At 37.5% G+C, this 19,361-nt stretch overlaps 1 protein-coding gene across 1 annotated transcript in view; it reads left to right on the plus strand.

The window, feature by feature from the left end:
- The window catches only part of CERS6 (ceramide synthase 6), a 125,320-nt gene that overhangs the window by 29,875 nt on the left and 76,084 nt on the right, over positions 1 to 19,361 (plus strand). The window contains exons 2-3 of the mRNA XM_062578692.1: positions 12,581 to 12,686; positions 15,162 to 15,292. Coding sequence (XP_062434676.1) covers positions 12,581 to 12,686; positions 15,162 to 15,292 — 237 coding nt within the window. The remainder of the gene's footprint in view (positions 1 to 12,580; positions 12,687 to 15,161; positions 15,293 to 19,361) is intronic.

The following is a 19,361-nucleotide window of genomic DNA, read 5'->3' on the forward strand; positions in this document are numbered from 1 at the left end:
GTAGTGGGAGGGAGTGAACGCAGGCTGGGGCAGGTGAGAGAGCACGACTGCTGCTGGCCGCTGCCTGGGGTGGTTCGAGTGTTTTAAGCAAGTCGTGAAGGCTCTGTAAGAGTCTGCCCTCTCCTGGTTTAGCTGAACTAATCGTAAAACTCCGATTGCAAATTCGGGATTGTCTTTACCTTCTTAAATCCTTTCAGCGTAAGGGGGGGGAGGGGAGTCAAAATAATTTATGGCGTAGTTTGACTGCACGCTTCTTCAGAAATAGGTTTTATGAATATCTGAACATCTTTATTTTTTGGTAGCTAATCAGAAATAAGCTGAGGAGCCAATTTTTATAGCAGTTAAGTTTGTTCTATTTTAGTATAAAGTATCTGAAAAGAAGTAAGTTTGTAATTCTTTTTGAGTAGCCAGGCAGTATGCTGAAGTTCGACAGTGTACATGCAAGAACTGAACTGTTTTTTTTTCTGATGGGGTGGAAGTGACTCTGTAGGTTTTGTTTTAATTGCTTCTGTTTTAAGTTTGAGCCGTTTTTACAGTCCCCGAGATGGCAAATCTCACTTTGATAGTAAACATTTTTACACCCTTTTTTTCTGTTGAATCTGTTTGTCTTATGGCTTGATTTTTTTGGGGGGGGGGTTCTTTTCACATGCACATGTGCACGCATATATATTCATACACACACACATACATGTATGCATATATATGTATATGAATACCTTTATGATAATTTTATGTGCCTAACACTTACATGCTAAGATAAAAACTGGTTCATCTTGAGGATACTTTGAAAGGTCTGATGATTTTGTGACCTAGCTTTTGGAATGAAAGTGTAACCTCTAAGTCAAACCAGCCATCCCTGTTTCTAATACTTACAGAAATATAACCACCCTACTGTGAGGCATGTTCCCGTTTTAAAGGGAACAGCCTTCACCAGAAGGAGGACGTAGAGTGAGCTTTCTTCTTGGAGCAGAAAGGTTCCTGAAACACATCATACCTCTTGATTTAGGAAGAAATAGAATTTGTACCAAAAGTAGTAGTTTGTCAGTAAGAGTGAGGTACTTGATTTAAATCATCTTCTTCACTGTGGTAGACCACTCATGATAGAGGATCCAGTCAAACTTCCAAGGGAACAGAGAGGAAGCATACAGTTATTTAAAAATTTCATAGTGTGTTGTGTGCTTTTCTCTGGAAACTTTAAGTTTGTATTTCTTTCAGACTGAAAGTGAGCATGCCTATAAATCATGCAGGCTAGCTTGGGTCATTTGCTGAATGCTCATTTCTACTAGGTGGCAAGAGTTTGGGCATTTCTGGTTGTGCAGCACATGAGCTTGCTGAAGGGCTGGTTGCAGAACCCATGGAAAAAAGGCAAACGGAGAGATCTTTGAGTCAAATAGACTGTGCTAGCAGGCTGTGTTTGGCTCTGTGTGCTGAAAGTTAGTTATCTAACTTAAACCATGTGGCCTGTAAAGAATTTTACACTCCTACTTCCTTGCATGGGAATTTAACCAGTTCTTTCATCATGAACAAGATGTCATGCATAAGGCACAAAGGACTGAATTTCTTTTTTTTTTTCTTTTTATCCTTTCATTGAGTATATCTACTCTGCTTTCAAAACGATCATACCAACTTGATGTTACTTGATGAGTTCCTGTTCCAGCTGAACAATTCAGACTCTCCTGAATGTTCTCTGGAAGGGTACTGCTGAACAGTAAGGTTGTTTTCTGTGACTTGCTGCGGTCTCTCAGGATAGTGTCAGAGGGACTGATAACTGTTGAAATCAGTGTTCACTAGAGGTTTTTAACTACATCCTTTGTTATTTTCTCATGCTAATAAATAGGAAATAGACTGGAATAAGAAAAATAAATTAGAATATAAGAAAGCTTGATATGATGAGCTATCACTTAATAACCAGGCTAGGAACTATTACAAAGTACTATGGAGGAGTATTATTGCCTTTCTAGTGGGCAAAGTTAAGTTATTTATCAGAATGATTACTGAGGCTTTTACTTCTTTGGACAGTTGATTTGAGCCACTTGGTAGCTTTTGGGTCATTTCCAAATGATAGTAACTACAGCTTCTTTTTCTGTGTTGGGAGCTGCTTTGGAGAATGAATGAGAGCTGCATTAAGAGTGTGGTTACATGCTGAGGGGCAGATAGAGGCCAGCCTTGGTATGCTTTGGCTACAGCTTTCATGTAGACAAGGTATTGCTCATAGAGATTCTTTTCTTGCTCACATACTGAAAGTGTGACCAATGTAAAAGATAAAGCGATATGGCAGGACTCTTAAGGCCTAAAACAGAATTGTGTCAGGATGACCTACTGTGATTTAAAAATTAAATCAGCAACCTTCACTTTCTCTTAGTGCTCTCTTCCTGCCCTTTCCTCTGTCCGTCACTTAATCCCATTTTGGCTGTGTGATACTTTCTAGCTGGCTCTCCTCCTTTGGCCTGTCCTAGACTTGCAAGAAGAGATCCATTATTATAGTGTATATCAGCTCTGTATTTCGAGAGGTGGCAGAGGGGAATAAGAGACAGCTATAGAGGCATAAACGACATGGAAAGGATGGACTTGGATTGATTGTTCATTTGGATTTCTGATTTTTATTTCTTGTATAAAATGTATAAAACTAGAGGGTGACAGGTTCAAAGAAAGGGAACTCTGCCCCAGCATGGTGAAAGTTTGCACAGGCTCAGAGGGGTACCAGTGAAGCTTGGTGTTGGGGGAGCTCTCCAGAAACTGCTGTATGCAAAGATATCTTTTTTGGTCTAGGAAGTCCCTGACCTCTAGCTTGTTAGAGGTTTTGGAGAGTACTTTCATCTGTGCTTTAAGCAGTAGAATTTTGGAGACCTGGGTTTTACCACTGACTCTGACTTGTGTGTCCTGAATTTACCATATGTAAAAAGAGTAAGAGTGATGCATATGATACGTTAGCATCCATACCTTTTACAGCCTTAGTAATGCTAGCTAAGGTCTGCTGGCAGGAGGCACTGGTTTAAGAGTTGTGTGGGACTGGAATGCATCTCCCCTTCCCTTCCTCCTATGTCTAATCTGTGCTTGGAAAGTTACAGAGTGACTAAACTCTTTATTTTTAGACATTACAAAGAAAGAAAGCATTAGACAGCTGGCTGCAAAAATACTTATTTGTGACCTTTCTCTACATTCGTACAGTTCTTCTTGCTATTCTGGAGAGAGTTCTGTTATAAATATGGAGCATGCAGTTCTTTCACAATTCAGTTCTTTGATCCCCCAAAGTTACTGAAATACTTCTATTTTTATGTATACATATTTTTTAAAAGCCTTGGAAAAGGTGGGCCAAAGTGACTGTTGTTTGTAATCTGTTGGCTTAGGTTTGTGCCCCATTTCTGTAATAACTTATTAGCTGAACAAATGACCTATGTTTTGCTGACAGTGATTGTGCTGAAGTGTTCTTGTATCAGTGGCTGAACACCCAGTGTGTTCAGTTATGAATTAATCTACATCTTGTGATAGACTTTTTTGTAATCTCTCTACTCACAAGAGAAGGCATTAAATTGTTCTTGGCTGGCTCAGTGAAGCAAATGGGTTTGGATGTGTGGGGGATGGAGTCAGGGACACTGGTAACTGGGGGTCTGGCCTGTAGGTTGCGATGGAGTCTTGCAGGCAGGCATGAAAAGGTAGCTCAGACCAAATGTACCTTACTGGTCGCGGGTTATGTGATTAGAGTAAAATCTTGGGAGGAGGATGGTATTTTTGAGTTTGCATGGTGTGGAAATACGTTTTATTTATTTATTTATTTTAAGAGACAAGTGTTCACTCAAGGAAAAAGAAAACAGGAGAATTTAAATGTGAGAAATCCAGTGCAAAAAAAAATTTACAATAATAGAACAGTATGGGTCAGTCGTGTCAGACATGCTGTTACTTAAACCACCCCAGAATTATGAGGAGAACCTTGAAAAAATAACTCTATCAGACTAACCATTTTGTAATACTGCTACTAAGTGGTGAGGTTACCTTGTCTTTTTTTTACTTAAAATGGGATGCATGTTAGCGCTGCACTAACTAGTAAGCCTGCAAGCCAAAACATACCTATTAAATTCTTTTTATATATATATATATACACACACATATATATATATATATATATTACAGCTACCTTTCACGAAGACTGTTGAATAAAATTTAATTTTTCTTGTGAAAATACTTTTGGACTGAAACCGTTGGGCACTTTATTGTCCCCAAGCAGATTTCTACAGCTAGATTTTCTTCTGTAAGAGAGATTTATGTAAAGCTATTCTTTACTTATACAGCATCCAAATATGAAAAATACTTAATGCTGTTTTGCTAGGAGAATGTGATGAACTTACAGGGCACTCTGCTTCCTAGCTGAAAAATTCCTAGTGCTTTTTAGAAAACAGAGCATTATTCTTGCAAACAGGGATGGAGCAGTTTTACGCAACTAATTTGTATATGTGTTAGTAGTCCTACTGCGTAAATATTAATGAGCAGGAGCTATTCTTTAGCCTTCCTTTGTATCCCACTTTGAGCTGAGGAGAATACTCTTGCCTTTGACATTCATGCAAAATTGCCCTTAATGTTAGTGGAAGTCTTTACTGGCATACCTTTTGGCCTGAATATAAGGAATTTACAGGGCAGTGGGTTTGTACAGCAGCAATAGATGCGTGACAGCTTGCTAAAACTGCTGCTGTGGCCAGCACTGCAAAGTTGGAATTAGTAAGGTTGGCTACTGCAGAAAGACAACTGGTGCACGAATGCCATTCTTGAATAAGCAAAGGTTGGAAAACGTTTCCAGAGATTCTTACCTGGTTATACTTTTGAGCTCTCCTTTCATGTGTAAGAGTAACAAGCTCAGTGGCAGAGAAATATAACCTGAATGATTTGAAGAGGCAGCAATGATCTTTCTAGGTTCGTAGTGGTGGGAGGGCTGAGAAGCCAGAAGGAATGAGTCCTGCTGGCTTGCTCCTGTGGCACGATGAGTTACATCAGCTGTATCCCGGTTCTGAAAGTGCAAATTCTGGCAAGATCAATTGTGGTAGACATGTTTTTGCATTGAGTTGCTGCTTGCATATTTAACAAAAGCTTTTCTGTGTGACTCTTTTAGAAGGATTTATGGGACAGCTGCCTGCCTGGCATGGAATTTTCTCACTGATAGTTTGTGTGAAAGACCCTAATCTGTTTAATTATCTGCTCTCCTCTAATCAGAGACTGTACTTTAGAACATGACCATCCTCCCTGTTGATGACAACTGTGTCTAGAACTATATGTTAGAGGAAAAAAAACAAACCAAAACTATGATTGAAAACTTGATTTGGCCTTTTTTTTCTTTCAAAAGGCAAAAAAAAGAAATGCATGGGAGTAGCATTATCAGGGCTGCTCTACTGCTTGAGTACTAGGGACGAGCATTACGGAGGGTATCTTGCTGATGGAGCAAGTCTATTAGAGCAGGAGTGTAGCAATACATTGGTTTCTGCCATCACTAACTTCCAGGATTCTGTCCATATTAGATCTTAGCGAACGTCTGCTCTTAGTGAAGCATCAGACTGTGCTTCCTTGTTTGACGTGACATTAGTTCCAGTAGCCCTCATTACCCCTCTGTGCTGCTACCAGTGGTGCTCCCTGCAATCCAAGTACAATAATAGATATATTTTCTACTGCCAGTTGGGTATGTACTTTGTTTTTTTTTGTAATGAAGGATTAATAATGCCATTTGTTATGAAGGATATCAAATAGCTTCCCAATTCTGCGTTTAAAGGGTAGCGGGACATTTGTGATGGAGTTTTTGATTTTGTTTAAAGCCTTTTCTTGGGGACAAGTTAAAATACTTTATAGAAATGCCAAGGCCAAAACTGTATTTGCTTATTGGGAAAATTTCTCCAGTCAAAACATTAATGAAAAGATTTTAACATCTTGAAATAAAATAATTAAGGCTTTTTCCACCTATTCTTTTTTCCCCCACAGGTGAGCATGAATGCTTTCTAATAATTTGAGACAAAGAAAGATGAAATCTCACTCAGTAAGCTGAATTTTCCTGCAAGCTGCTTCGCTTTTGTTTTTTAATAACATGTGTGTGGGTTCCACAGTATTGTCCTTAGTCTGTGTAACTTGATGGAAGTGATGAGATAATGATGCTGGTGTGGAATATATGGATAATGTATCTCTGACACTTAAGAACAGAAGAAATAGCATCATTCCTCTCAGATGAAAGGCATATGCATATATGGCTTTCTGAGGTGGTTTTGGAAGAGTTGAGAACAGCTCCTTGAAAGAGTTGGCTGAGCTCTGCTGTACACTGACCTCTGAGGTGATTATCGTAATGTTCAGCAGCAAAGGCTCTTGCAGGCGTGCTGACCTGTGCGCTGGGGTGCTGGTCTGTGCAGGCAGGTTCTCACATTTGGAAGGTTTCATTACAAGAGTTGTGACCCCTTTCCCAACTCAGCCAACAAGTTTCAGTGAACCTGACTTTTCTGTATAAACATAATCTAACATGATTGTTAATCATATTAACTGAGTTAGAGTTCATGCTGGTAGCTGAGACATTCTAACATGGTGTTTCTTCCATAGTTGAAAGTGTTGAGAAATATAAAGCCAAAATCAGTGCTGGGGTAAGTATACAGAAGTGACTAGCCTACCTACCTGCTGAATTTGTCCTAGGACTGTTAGGATTTTCTGCTTTTTATTAGTAATAACAAAAACAGACAGATCAACTGCACAGAAATAACAAGCATTTAGCAACTATTTTTATACCTGTTGGAGTAGTAATCTATTGAATGTCTACTCAGAAACAAATCTATTTTGCTGTCACTCATCCTTAAATTTCTGTTTCAGAACAGTACACAATGTGCTAACAGGTTAAATAGTTTCAATCATAAATCTCTGGAATAATCTGTGTTTAGAGAGCATAAAGTAGATGAGATGGGAAAATCTGTTCTGCATCAGTCTTTCAAAAGACTGATTCTTCAAAGCTGAATTGGGCACCTCTCTAGCATAGAGAGAATTTCAGTTTGTGGCAAGGATCTTGATGTACTTTTCAGTGGCATGGTTGCATTTGTCCCAGATGACTGAAGGAGAGATGTGTGTTAGTCCCTGAAAGGATCCACAGCAAATATCACACCTTACCTTTTTTGTAATTATTTATTTTTTATACTATTTTTCACCCACAGATCATCTTTTGCTTTTGTGTGCCTCCCTACAGAGAGTTCACCTGTTTGTGTTTGAGCCAAGCTATTTATTTGGCCTCCTACTTTAGCAGGCCACTTGTGAGTGTTTAGGAGTATGTGACTGTCCTCAGCCAAAGGCACCTCTGTGCCATGCATGTCCAAGAAGTGATCGAGAATCATGCTTACTGATAGTTAAAGAGGAATTATTTCAGTGTGGGCATCCACTCTTTTTATGTAGTGTAAAGGGATTTTATTGTGCATTATGTGCAGAGAATTACAAAAAAAAAATCCTTTTTTCCATCTCCGTAACTTAGTACTTTTTAAAATTATTTATTAAATGCAGACTTTGCTAGTGCTGATGACTGCCAGCCTCAAAGGATAACTGTAGTCGACACTAACATTTCTAGACAGTTCTGTATAAGGTAATACATGGAGCTGAAGAGCGGTAAGCTACAAGGATCAGCGCAGTTACTTACTGAGCCTCAGGCACCCGATAAAGGAAATAGTAGAGAGTAGAAACAACTGTGTGAATCGGTGGAGGCATTTCCCTTAGTCTTTCATTAAAGGCTTTTTTAGCTGTGTTAATTTTTCAGTTGATGCTTTGTGCTCACTAAGTATCTCACCCATTGGTATTTCTAAAGAGAAGCTTTTGCAGGGTGTGGGGTGTCTAGAGTGCGGAGCCAGCATATTTCTAATCTGTGATCTTATGGGTATGAGAAACTAGTATACCTGGTGTAGGGCAGAGGGAATGGCTTCAGATGGATCTGAGGGGTAGGTGTTTTCTTTGTAATTGGGATTGAAGGAGGGAATTCTTCTCTTTTTAGACAGCATTGTGTCCATTATAATTGGTACAGAGTAAATTGTGCAGAACTAGTATTTAACCTCCCATTCCCATGTCCCTCTCTTCCTTTTCTTCCTTTTCTTAATTTCACCTTGTTTCTCTCTCTCTTGTAATCGCAGCTGTGTTCAACTACTTGGCACTTGCTAAAGGGCAAAGGGGAAACTAAAAATGGTAGTTGTTCTTAATTGAATTTACATACTTCTGGTGAGGCATTGCTCCTTGTTTATGGTCTGCTGAGGGGTGTCATTTTGCTGGTTTCTTGAGCCCATCATGGAGAAGAACTGATTTCCAAGCATGGAGTGGAGTATGAGGCCTTGCTTTTGCTCTCGCTCACTATTGTAAATAGTTGAGTTGAGAAGTATATGTAGAATTCAAAATGCAAATCAGTGGCTGCCTTCAGGTGTTCTACAATATGTATAAATACTTATATATTTTAAACAGGACAGTATTTATTGGCATGTGAAGGCTGAGTGCTTCCCCCTTAGATACTCTGCAATAACCTGTGTTACATGAACTGGTTGTCTGTGAGTGTTTTTTTTTGTTGTTGTTGTTGTTTTTTTGTTCCTGTTCCCCAATTAAATGTGGCTTTAAAATCTGAATGAGGAAGTTGCCTTTAAAAAGATTCTTAAATTCTAATTTTAATTCCCTTGTTATTTTTGTTTTTTCTTCTCTAGATCTTTTGAGATCCAGAATAGATGGGGCTACATTTGGCAAAAATACCTGTTCTTTAATTTTTATGTAATTTTGGCTTAACTGAAATCAGTTTAACAGAGATACTGATGTGGAGTTTGTTTAGATTTACATGTATTAAAAAGCAAAGCTAGTAATATATTCAGTTCTGCTCTCTTTACTCTTACCCAATATTTCTTTCCTCTTAATTGCAATACCTTATGCAATAAATAGTCCCATAGGTTTCAGTAAGACTGTTTAGGGAATTGAATAGCACAGTTTGTAAAAATGGAAAAAATGAATATGCTTTTAAGAAACAGTGTTTGGCAAAACACTCACCGTTTATATGATGTCAAACATGAATTCAGTTTTGCTTCATTTATGAATCTATTAAAATTATTAAGAAAACTATTGATGAGAATTCTGTTCATAATTTTTTGTGGTATTTTTAAAGCTTTTTTCAAAAGCAGCAACAGCAGAAAAAATTATTTTGCTAGTTAGAAAATACAAAATTGAAGTAGAAGATGTATTTCAGTTTGTATTTCAGTTTAAATAATATGTAAAACATCAATATTGGGACCTCTTTCTCTTCTTAAAATCTAGACAAACACTGTATCTGTCCTTTCTCCTGTACTTAGCTAGGCTGTTCATTAGCAAGATAACATGTCATTTTAAGAATGTACCTCTCATCTTGTTTGTTTAGACTTAAATGAAAATCAGCTCAGCATGAGGCTGGTTGGACTTGCACCTTGTAGAATTTTACTGGCTGTGAGTTTTTCCACCTGCTTTTGACTTTTACAAATTGAATATACATTTTTTGCATTTGAGGTGTATTTTTTAAAAAATTAGTATGTTCAGAGAACTCCCTTGCTATTGAAGTGCTGTTATTTCATAGCTGTCTCATTCCTTCACTCAGCAAAAGGAAAAAAAGTTGAAAGATGGCTTTTGCACATACATATGTGCGCATGTTCACACACACCATCAAGTTTTACTTCAAAGGGTACTGACTTTGCAAGTGACTAGAAAAATCAGTCTAAATATTTTTTATCTTCTTTTATATTTATTTAGTGAATGTTTCTTGATGTTGCTGTTGATAACAAAGGCTGAGCTTGGATTCCTGTGTGAAGGCATGAAAGTGGTGGAGTTGTCTTTCATTTTTTATTTATTTTATTCTACCTGCAGCACTTCTCTATGTTGTCTCTATTTATAAGTGTTTGAAGCGCTTTGTAGAATTAGCTTGAACACTGATTGACATTCCCTCTACTGTCTGTCTCAAACTTTTCTTTTTTCTGACTTTGTTGCCTTCTCTGCAGGAAATTAGATGAATGTATTTAATGGTAATGACTGGAGGGTTTTTTTTTTTCCAATTTTTTTTAGTACGAGATACAAACATAGATTCCGAAATTCTCAGTCCCTCTGTTTCTTGGCTAGAAGGTTCTGGCAGGTCCTTAGACCAGAATTAAAAAGTGTATTTCTGAAATAAAACTCTACCTGCATTTTTATTGCTTCTGTGAACTCCATCTGTGTCTGAGACTCTCTTTTACAGTAGTCACCGTGTTAGTGTCTTCATCAGCATCTGGTTTGTTATCAGGTAACAGCAATGGCCAACACTGGTTTGATTATGTATATGTTGAGCTAGAGAATACACTTCTGTTTCATTGTATTAAATGAAAAACTCTAATTTTAGTATAAGCCGTTTTTATATATCCCTTATACTGTAAGTAATATACCAAGTTCTAGGTGTATTCAGGTATTACATATGAGTATAAAGCTTACACACTTGTTGTTTATAAGCAGAAAAATAGACTCAGCAGTGAAAGCACCATGTCCCAAAGTGGGAAATGTAGACCTGATACAGTGGCATCGATGTGGTTGATGCTACGGTGGTAGCAGTGTGGTTAGAATCTGCAGCTGATGCAGATTGTGACCAAGCTTTTATGGAGTATGATTCTATGGAGTATAAGTATTTTCTCTTATAAGATACAAGGATCAAATGATAAATTCACTGATCATACTGCAGGTATCTTCAGATATGACTCTCTTTCTCCCCCTCTGCCAACAGTCACCCAAATGTCCTCAAGATTTAGGATTAGCTCTTGGATAAGAACGTTACAGCAATGCATCAAGAATGTTTCCTTGGAAAAATTGCTTATGAAAGCATCACGTGAGTGTAAATGTAAACAGTGTATTCTAAATATAGATTTTTTTCTGGCTTATCTATTTATTTTTTACAGGATGCTTGTCCTGTAAAGTTGTAAACCTGCAAAAAGTTAGGTCACAATCTGGTATCAGCCATATTTCTTTAGCAAACATTATTGCTGTGACCACTGTAATAGTGTGTAATACTTGCTGCTTTTAATCAGCTGTACTGTGTTACAGTTAACAGAAACAGCAGTTGCAGCTCAAAAAAGGGCTTAAAATGGTGCTTGAGTATGGATAAGAATTCCCTAATTTATTAAGAGCTTGTGGTCAGATTCATGTGGATTAATATAGAACTACTTCTTTGTTTTTTGCTTCTGTTGCTATGGTGAATGCAATCTTAGAAAATTACATAGTCTTTGAAGTGAAGTTAAGAATTATTTAGTTCAAAGGTGCTAGAGGCCTGGGAACCTGAATGGTTTTCAGAGGATGATGGGATCCAGTTTTCACTTCGGTTACTACTACTACCACTATCACCTGTTAGAAGTTAGTACAAACTTTTTACTCTCATTCCCTTCCAGCTGTAACTATGGTAGAGTCCAATTAATTTCGACACTACAGAAACAGAGAACAAAAAGATAAGCCTGAGCCTAAAGAATTTACAGAATTTAAAGAATAATGAAACATAGTTTATTTAGGCAGTTTCCTGAAGTAATCCAAATCAAATTTTACTGTGCGTGTTTCACAATGAGACTCTTTACAGTAGTTGCATCTTATGAGCATAAATTAATACTAGTATGATCCTCTTGGAACATCTTCCCCTTTGTTTTCAAATGTATTGCTAAGTTCAATACAAAATTAATTTTTGAAGTATACAGGTCATAGGCCTGTGAAGAAGTGCATGTGGTTTCCTGTGGCAAAGAGGCTAGCACCTTTCGTGCTATAGATGTAATGGGAATTATTCCTTTGCAGATCATGTATGAATGTGATTCCTTCATAGATTTTGTAGCTTTTATAGCTTCTATATATAGCTACATATCAGGGAGTTAGACTCAAAATTGCAAATAGTTCAGTTTTTAATTGATGGAATGATTGCCTTTGAATGAAAGCTCTATACATCTCAGAAATGTATCAGATATCTGATCTATAAATTGGGTGAAATTAGTGATTGGTATTTGGATGTGGGACAGATTCATGCTTTAGCAGAAAAGTTTTATTTCACAAGCAAAGTGTTTGGGTATGGCTTAACACAACTTGAGCTATCCGGTGTTTACAAAATTGTATTGACTAGGCAGCTTCAATGGTTGCTAATGTTAAAGACTTTGTTTGAATTTCCACTGTGCAAATGTAGTCTTTGGGCAATAGCAACTCTGGAGACTGATCTATGAAAGAGACTCTGTTTGGAAGAGAATATTTTGTGCTTCTCACCTATGCCAGATGCCCTACTCATTTCATTAGGTGATGCTTTTCTAGGAGGCATTCCTCTCATGCTTTTGCTTCATCTGCCTTTTTTTTTTTTTTTTTTTTTAACAACATAATAGTAATCTTCCATTTCATGAGCTCTGTTGAGAATCTTCATACTTCAAAGTAGTGTTACTTATTCTATGATATAATTGCCTGTATGAACTTGCTTTTGGACTGTTAGGCAAGCTATTGTTGGCAGAGTTACAGTATTTGCACATTTACCACGTCACTGATTGGTAACAGTAATGAAGTATAAAACTGAAGGATTTCACTTATTTTCTTTTTTTCATCTTTTTTTTTTTTTTTCTTGTAGGTTCATTGCTAAACCATGTGCCTTAGGCCTTAAAGTCCAAGCCAACGGACCACAGAAAGCTCAGCCCAATGCTATTCTGGAAAAAGTTTTCACAGCCATTACAAAGGTATTTACCTAAGACATTTACCTTCTAAAGTGGGACATGGTGCTATAGAATAGGTCTGAACAAAATAAAGCTATCTGCTAAACACAGTGCGGCATTTTTACAGCTAAAATCAAAAAATGCGAATGTCAAGATTGTAGCTGGCGTGCTAACCTGAGCAGTTGCACATCCCTTCATGATGTATCCTGTAAGCTTTTAATCAAAAAAAAGCTGATATAGAAACACTTCACAGGTGCCATATGTTCACTTTTTTTTTTTTTTTTATTCCTGACTTTCAGAAATTTCCACAAAAATCATTGTGTTTTGAACAAAGAGTGAGTTGTGAGCTAATAAGATTGGCTTTACTGTGTTTTCTGTGAAGCTTTAAATCCCCTTCAAGGGCAACTACTTGAATGCAGACACTGGTGGTTTGCTGACATCCTAACTGCTTGTGATGTGATGAATGCCATTTGAAATAGGGAGAAAAAGCTAGAGAAGTGGGAGTTTTGACTAAGTAGTGTGTTAGAGCTTGCAAATTTTTCTGTGGAAAATGTCAGTTTTTCTCTGCTGCTTGTGTCTCTGTCTCTACATTTCTCGCTGTGTGCGAACATAAACTAAACCTTTACGATGCCATCCTGACGGTGCTTTTGAGGCAACTAGTATTTCCCCATAGCATTGAGCAGTGAGAGTAGAACAGTAATCTGGTGTTCCTGTGCTACTCTTAAAGACCTCAGCAGGCAGTGCCTTTGTAGCACAAAGGCCTACTGAGGCCTAAATATTGCAACAACTTCTCTTTCCCGCCTCTGCTTCAGGCTGCAGCTGAACACATCACAATAAAAGCATTAGCCTGAAGTTCCAGAGGTGTATTAGAATCACAGAGCACAAAATTGGTTTCAGTGTTAGGAGGACAGTGAAATATGCCATAGATGGTAATCTCTTGCTTATATGTCCTACCCAGGACAGCCTTTTTGCTTGCATTCTGCCCTATTCCTGTTCTGATCCTGATTAGGATTCCTGGTGATCCTGATCTCTCCCAGACTTGACTGGAGCAAGAAAGAGATTTTTTTCCTTGCAGAATCTGCTAGTGTCATATAGAGTGTGTATGAAGTCATCTAACTCCTGTAAGTCATATCATGAGTTACACACATCTTCCCCCAACCAGAGCAAGGAGAAGAATGGGAAAAGCTCTAAAGGAAATCAGATAATTTCTTGCAAGAGGTTGCTGGGCTGTCTGGTAGCCACTCAAAAAGAAACTGGCCAATTTAGCTAGAAGCCATATTTTGAGAGTCCCATATAACAATTCTGTCTAGTTAAGCTTCCAGTAATTACACTAGTTATTTATCTAACGTCACTGAGAGTGACTTTTCTTAATTTTCCATTGAAAAACAAGTGACTACTTTGGTTAACTAAACATACTTTTATGAGAAGGGAGGGGAAATACTTCCCCTTTTCCTATCTCATCCTTTTCTCTTTCTTTCCTGTCTTTCTTCCTGGAGACTGATACGTCAAACTTAGCCTGAAGAAGACTTTACTGCAAATTGATTAATCTGTAGACTCTTAGGGGACTGTAGAAGGAAAACTTCTAACAACGTCTTTATTGTGGGAGCTCTTGTCTTATTCACAGTATCTAACTGATTTACAGGAATAAAACTAATCCTCTAGAAAATAGGCTGTCCAAAGACTTTTCCTGTTTCTTTAAAAAATGTGAGCAGGAGAAATACCTAAATAGCTCTCACACAGTACATGCAGAACTGCTGTGCAATGTGAAATGTGGCCTGTACCACTCTTCTCTATATAAACTATCAAGGATAGTTTAATTTTATTTTGCTGTACCTGTGCACTAATTTGCAGAGCACTGATGCTCTAAGGGAATGAGAATCCTGCATTTCCTGCTTTTGAGAACAACTGTATAGCTAATTTTGTGGAAAAAAATTCTGTCTCCCTGTTGCCAAGGTGATTTTCCTTTTGAAGTTGTCACTTTGTTTAATAACCTCATTCTGTAACATTAACATGCAGAAACATGGGATATATTCTCTTTTTTCCGTGTCAGTCAAACAATCTTCGCTACTGCAACTTGTTAATAGGACAAAAATACTTATGCAGGAGAATGGAACTAACAAAGCGCATGGGGGGGGGTTGGGAGGTTTGTAAATCCTGTTGCTTGAGAAATATGTGGCATTTAATCTATGCTTATCGCTACTTTCCAAGTTTTATGCAGATTTTGTTCCCTGTTATCCCCCGTAAGTCTCTTATTAGTAATAGCTAATAATACAATATTTCAGATTAGGTAGTCCTTATATGTTAATAGGAGTCACTATACGTGTATTTTGTTATGGGTTTGCCGGCAGAGATTTCTGTGAAAACCATTTTATTTCTATGTATCCGTGTGTCTGACAGGCAACATCTAAGTCACAGCAGATGGTTACAGTGGTTCTAAATTTAAAGTACAATTACTTTAATTGGAGAAAGAAATAATTTTTGTCATTCTTTGTTCTGTAGCATCCAGATGAGAAGAGGCTGGAGGGTCTCTCCAAGCAGCTGGACTGGGATGTACGCAGCATTCAGCGTTGGTTTCGACAAAGACGCAACCAGGAAAAGCCCAGTACTCTTACGAAGTTCTGTGAGAGCATGTAAGGATTTGCATTCTTTTTCTGAGTGTTTTTGACCCTGTATCCTCATCAGTTTTTCCCTTTGTCCCTAACAGGTATTTTTGTGGATCAGTGAAAAATGGTAGAAATTGGTAGAAAATAATTTCTTGAATGAGTAAACAATCCTCTTTCTCCTGAAGAATTCAAATTGTATTTTCATGTCCTTTCAATGATGAAAAACTTTCAGAAATGAAGTGGTTGTGATTCTATACTGTTAGGGTACCAGCCTGATTCTCTGAGGAAAAATAGCCTGATATAACAGTGGGAAACTGTCTATACATCATAATCTTCAACTGTGCAATTTGAGAGAAACCTGAAATGGAATAATAAAGATAAAAGCCAACTGGGTTGGTCATTAAATCCCTTTCCTGTTTTCCTCCTAGGCTTGTCGCCCTTATTAGCACTTTCCTTGGTTACACTTAATTCTGAGAAGCTAAAAGTGCTTACATTTCTTTAGGAAGTTATTTTCACCTACTATGATTTAGTTCCAAAGAATCTTTCCCAGGATCCAGCTGCTTTTAAAACTGGATGTTTACATCTAGTTAAACTTCATTGTTGTTAGAATCTGAGTTACATTTCCATGCCAACTGGATTTAACACATTAATACATAATCTGCATTGAAAGAGAATGGAAAATTAGATCTATTTAAAATATTATTTATTTTTTTAAATGGGAACTGATAGACATTGAATTTACAACAAAACACAAAGAAGAACTCTATTTCTCTGAAAGACCCATTAGTTCTAAGACTCTGCCCTCTAGCACAGCTGTAAAGCTGTTCCTTCCTGCTGGAAGGTCATGCACTTAAGGCAAGATCTACATGCTCCAAATCAAGAGACTTGGCAAATATTGCTGAAGCCATAAACAAGCATTGGTCTTATCACACCCAGTTGGTCAAGTATTCATGTTATCGATGGCTTAAAACTCTTAATTACGCTTTTTGTTAGTTGGGAAAGAAGTATGAGGTAGAAATGTCAGCAGAAGGTGAAGTCTTATTTAAAATAAGAACTAAATATTTGTCATTTTTAATCTTGTTTTATCTTTTTTTATTGATTCCTAGCAATTATTAAATATTTTCATTAAGAAATTTCAAGTAAAGAAATCCTGAAGACACTGTGGACTTGCAGATATGTATATTTTTTATGATATACCATTGCATCATTCATACAGATTTTCTGAGTATATTTTATATTCCTTCTTTTTATAGGTTTCCTAAGTACTTCCTTAAACATAATGTTCCTGTGGAGCCATACAGAAAGGTTCATAATCTGAGCTTGAATAAATAATGCATTTAGACATTTTTTTCTAAAGCCAAGTCACAGATGAAACATTATTCCAGTAGCAATTGTTATTTATATTCAAATAAGTACTGAGTAAGGGCAAAATTAAGGGTGTTATTGTTAAGCATATTGTCTCTCTGGCTCAGAGAATGAGTGATTTTTTTTTGTTTGTTTATGTATCAAAAACAGATAAATTGACTAAATGCAATTGTCCTTTAATAAGCAGAGAAACTTAATTTCAGAACTCTTAATTCCTTTCCTTGGCATTTACAGCTCAAATCCACTCTATTTAATATTTAATAAAGTCAAGGAGGATAAAATAAATCCAGTCTTCCTGGATAAATCCAGTCTTCCTGTTGCTAGCAGCTGGAGATCTTGGAGTTACTTGCTATTTTTGGTATCAGTAAGGAGCAACAAACTTGATGAATTTTCTACAAGGACTGTAGCTGTTAATGTATGTGCTTGCCTGCTTAATTTGAAGAAGGGCTATGGAATCTGAAAAAAAATTCTAGGTGTTTAGATCTGACATATTTCAAGGGTCTATTTGGCTGCTTCTGCAGGTCAGGTCAAAGATTTCACTTTCTTACATCAGTGTCACTACATTTGGGAGGACTTAGAGATGTGCTCCTGACCTTTTCCTGAGAGCACAGGGGCCGCGCTGATGAGGCTCTCTTGCTGAATTCAACACAGAAAGCTGCATGCAGAGACTGCTTGGGGGGAAAAGCTTATCGCTGCCCATAGTTCCCTCAGGGAAGCTGTGTGCTGAATTTGTTCACTGGAGTCATACGTTAGGGAGAACTCGAGTGACTAAGAGCTATGAATGCAGATTGAAAAACGAGGTCAAGCTGTAACAAATACATGGTTAATTTATGTTGACAGAATTAAGTGCTAGCTTCATTTAGAGAGAGCCATTGGGCATTGCTGCAGTATGTGTACTTAATGGTAACGGTAATGCAGCTTCAAAAAGAAGCAAGGTGACACAGTTAAGTGATACTCAGATTCTCTCTACTTGCAGTTCTCAAAGTTCAGAGGCGGGAGTTGCCTCTGCGTTCCATGTGTGTTGGCTGCTGTGGGAGCATATTACTGTGCTACCATGTGTGCTCTTATAGCCATCCCAGCAGTGCAGTGTGTTTCACCAGACATCCCCTGGCATGCATTCTGGCTATAGTTGTTGGCAGTTAGATGAAATAATGCTGGGAAATCAGGGACATCCTCAGTATGGGTGTTAAATGGTTGTCTAGTTAAGCCCATGTACATCTTCTTCAGGGCACTAAGTGCAGTGCTTCACTTCAATATGGAGCAAAGAAAAAGTGACAACAGAACTCATAGCAAATGTAGAACTGCTTTAAAAGAGGGGAGGTTTGTTTGTTTTTTGAACATGAAAACAATTCATTTTACTGCCAGCAAAAGCATTCCTGAGGTCCAGAATGGCTTTTCCGTGATGCCAAGGAGAAGACAACTGTGTAAGAAAGGATGTAAAGCAGTTAAAACTGCCTTATCTTTCTTGCTAAATGGGTAGTTTGGTTACTATATAAGGTAGAGGAGCTTCAATAGAGTAAAAGCTGGGAGTGAACCTCAGTGATTAGTGCACTTGATTGGGATGAATGACACCCAAGATTCAGGCCCCAAAAGATTAAAACAGTGATGTAATCACTGGAGTCCTCTCATCACAGATTTCTCTCTGCTCTCCTTATCCTTCCTCCTCTTTTTCTCTTTTTTCTTTTCAAGTGATTTCAATTCCGGTCCTAAACATAGTGCAAAGAAACTTCAAAATCTACATGTTTTTTTGCAGAATGGAATAATTCCTTTCCTGCCAACCTTCATCAGATGCCCGGGGAATTAGCAGATGGTGATTATATGAATAAAAACTTGGTAGTAAAAATTTCTTATCTACAGACATTGCCTGTAAAAAAAATCTTTTTGGTGAAAATAAATGACTTTTCAGGGATCTTAACCAGGAATCACATCAGAGAGCTTTTTTCATCTGTTGTTGGAGTTGCTAGCTCCTAATAGGGAGACCATTAACAATGAGACTTCAATGGTATGTACCTGCTTAATGTTTCAGATGTTATGTTGGTTAGTATCTATGTGAACATGAAATAGATGATGTTACTGGGTATTGACTCATAATCCAGTGTGACTGAGGAAGACAATAAATTATGTGTTTAGATTTATTTATTTATTTATTTATAACTAGCAAGTAGATACATTGTTTCTTAATTATTTGATTATTCTGGCCTCAAAGTTACATTTAGCAGCAGGATTTTTTTTGTACTCACTAGGAAAGGCATCAACCTGGTACAATCTCAGAATCTATTGCTAAGGTGTGCTTAGGCATTTAGCTTGCTTTGTTAGCTAATAGGAAGAGTTTGTGCATAACATCTCTACTGCCTTTTTTCTTACACTATGAGAATTTCAGCAGTTATGGTCCTTTCCTCATATGGCAGATCCGTGTGCATCCATGAAGGAGAAGAGAAAGAGGCAAACTGTATGTACGAATTGTGTGCTGCTCCATAAGCATACATCATATGAGAAAACACAGAAAGGGTATTACCTTGAATCTTTTCTGAAGCTGACATTTTCTGTGTTATTCATGGAGAGCATCTGCAGTACTATGCAAGCCTAAAAGTTGTTTTCACAGATGTCTATCAAACTATTTATAGACACGTGACATAAATTGGACCAAAGTCTAAGGACTGTGCTGGGGCACAGTTCTAGCACAGAAATGTGTTTTGAAAATGAGTGTCTAGCCATTAATTTAAAACCAGTG

This window comes from Rhea pennata, chromosome 6, assembly GCF_028389875.1.
Source record: "Rhea pennata isolate bPtePen1 chromosome 6, bPtePen1.pri, whole genome shotgun sequence".
NCBI lineage: Eukaryota > Metazoa > Chordata > Aves > Rheiformes > Rheidae > Rhea > Rhea pennata.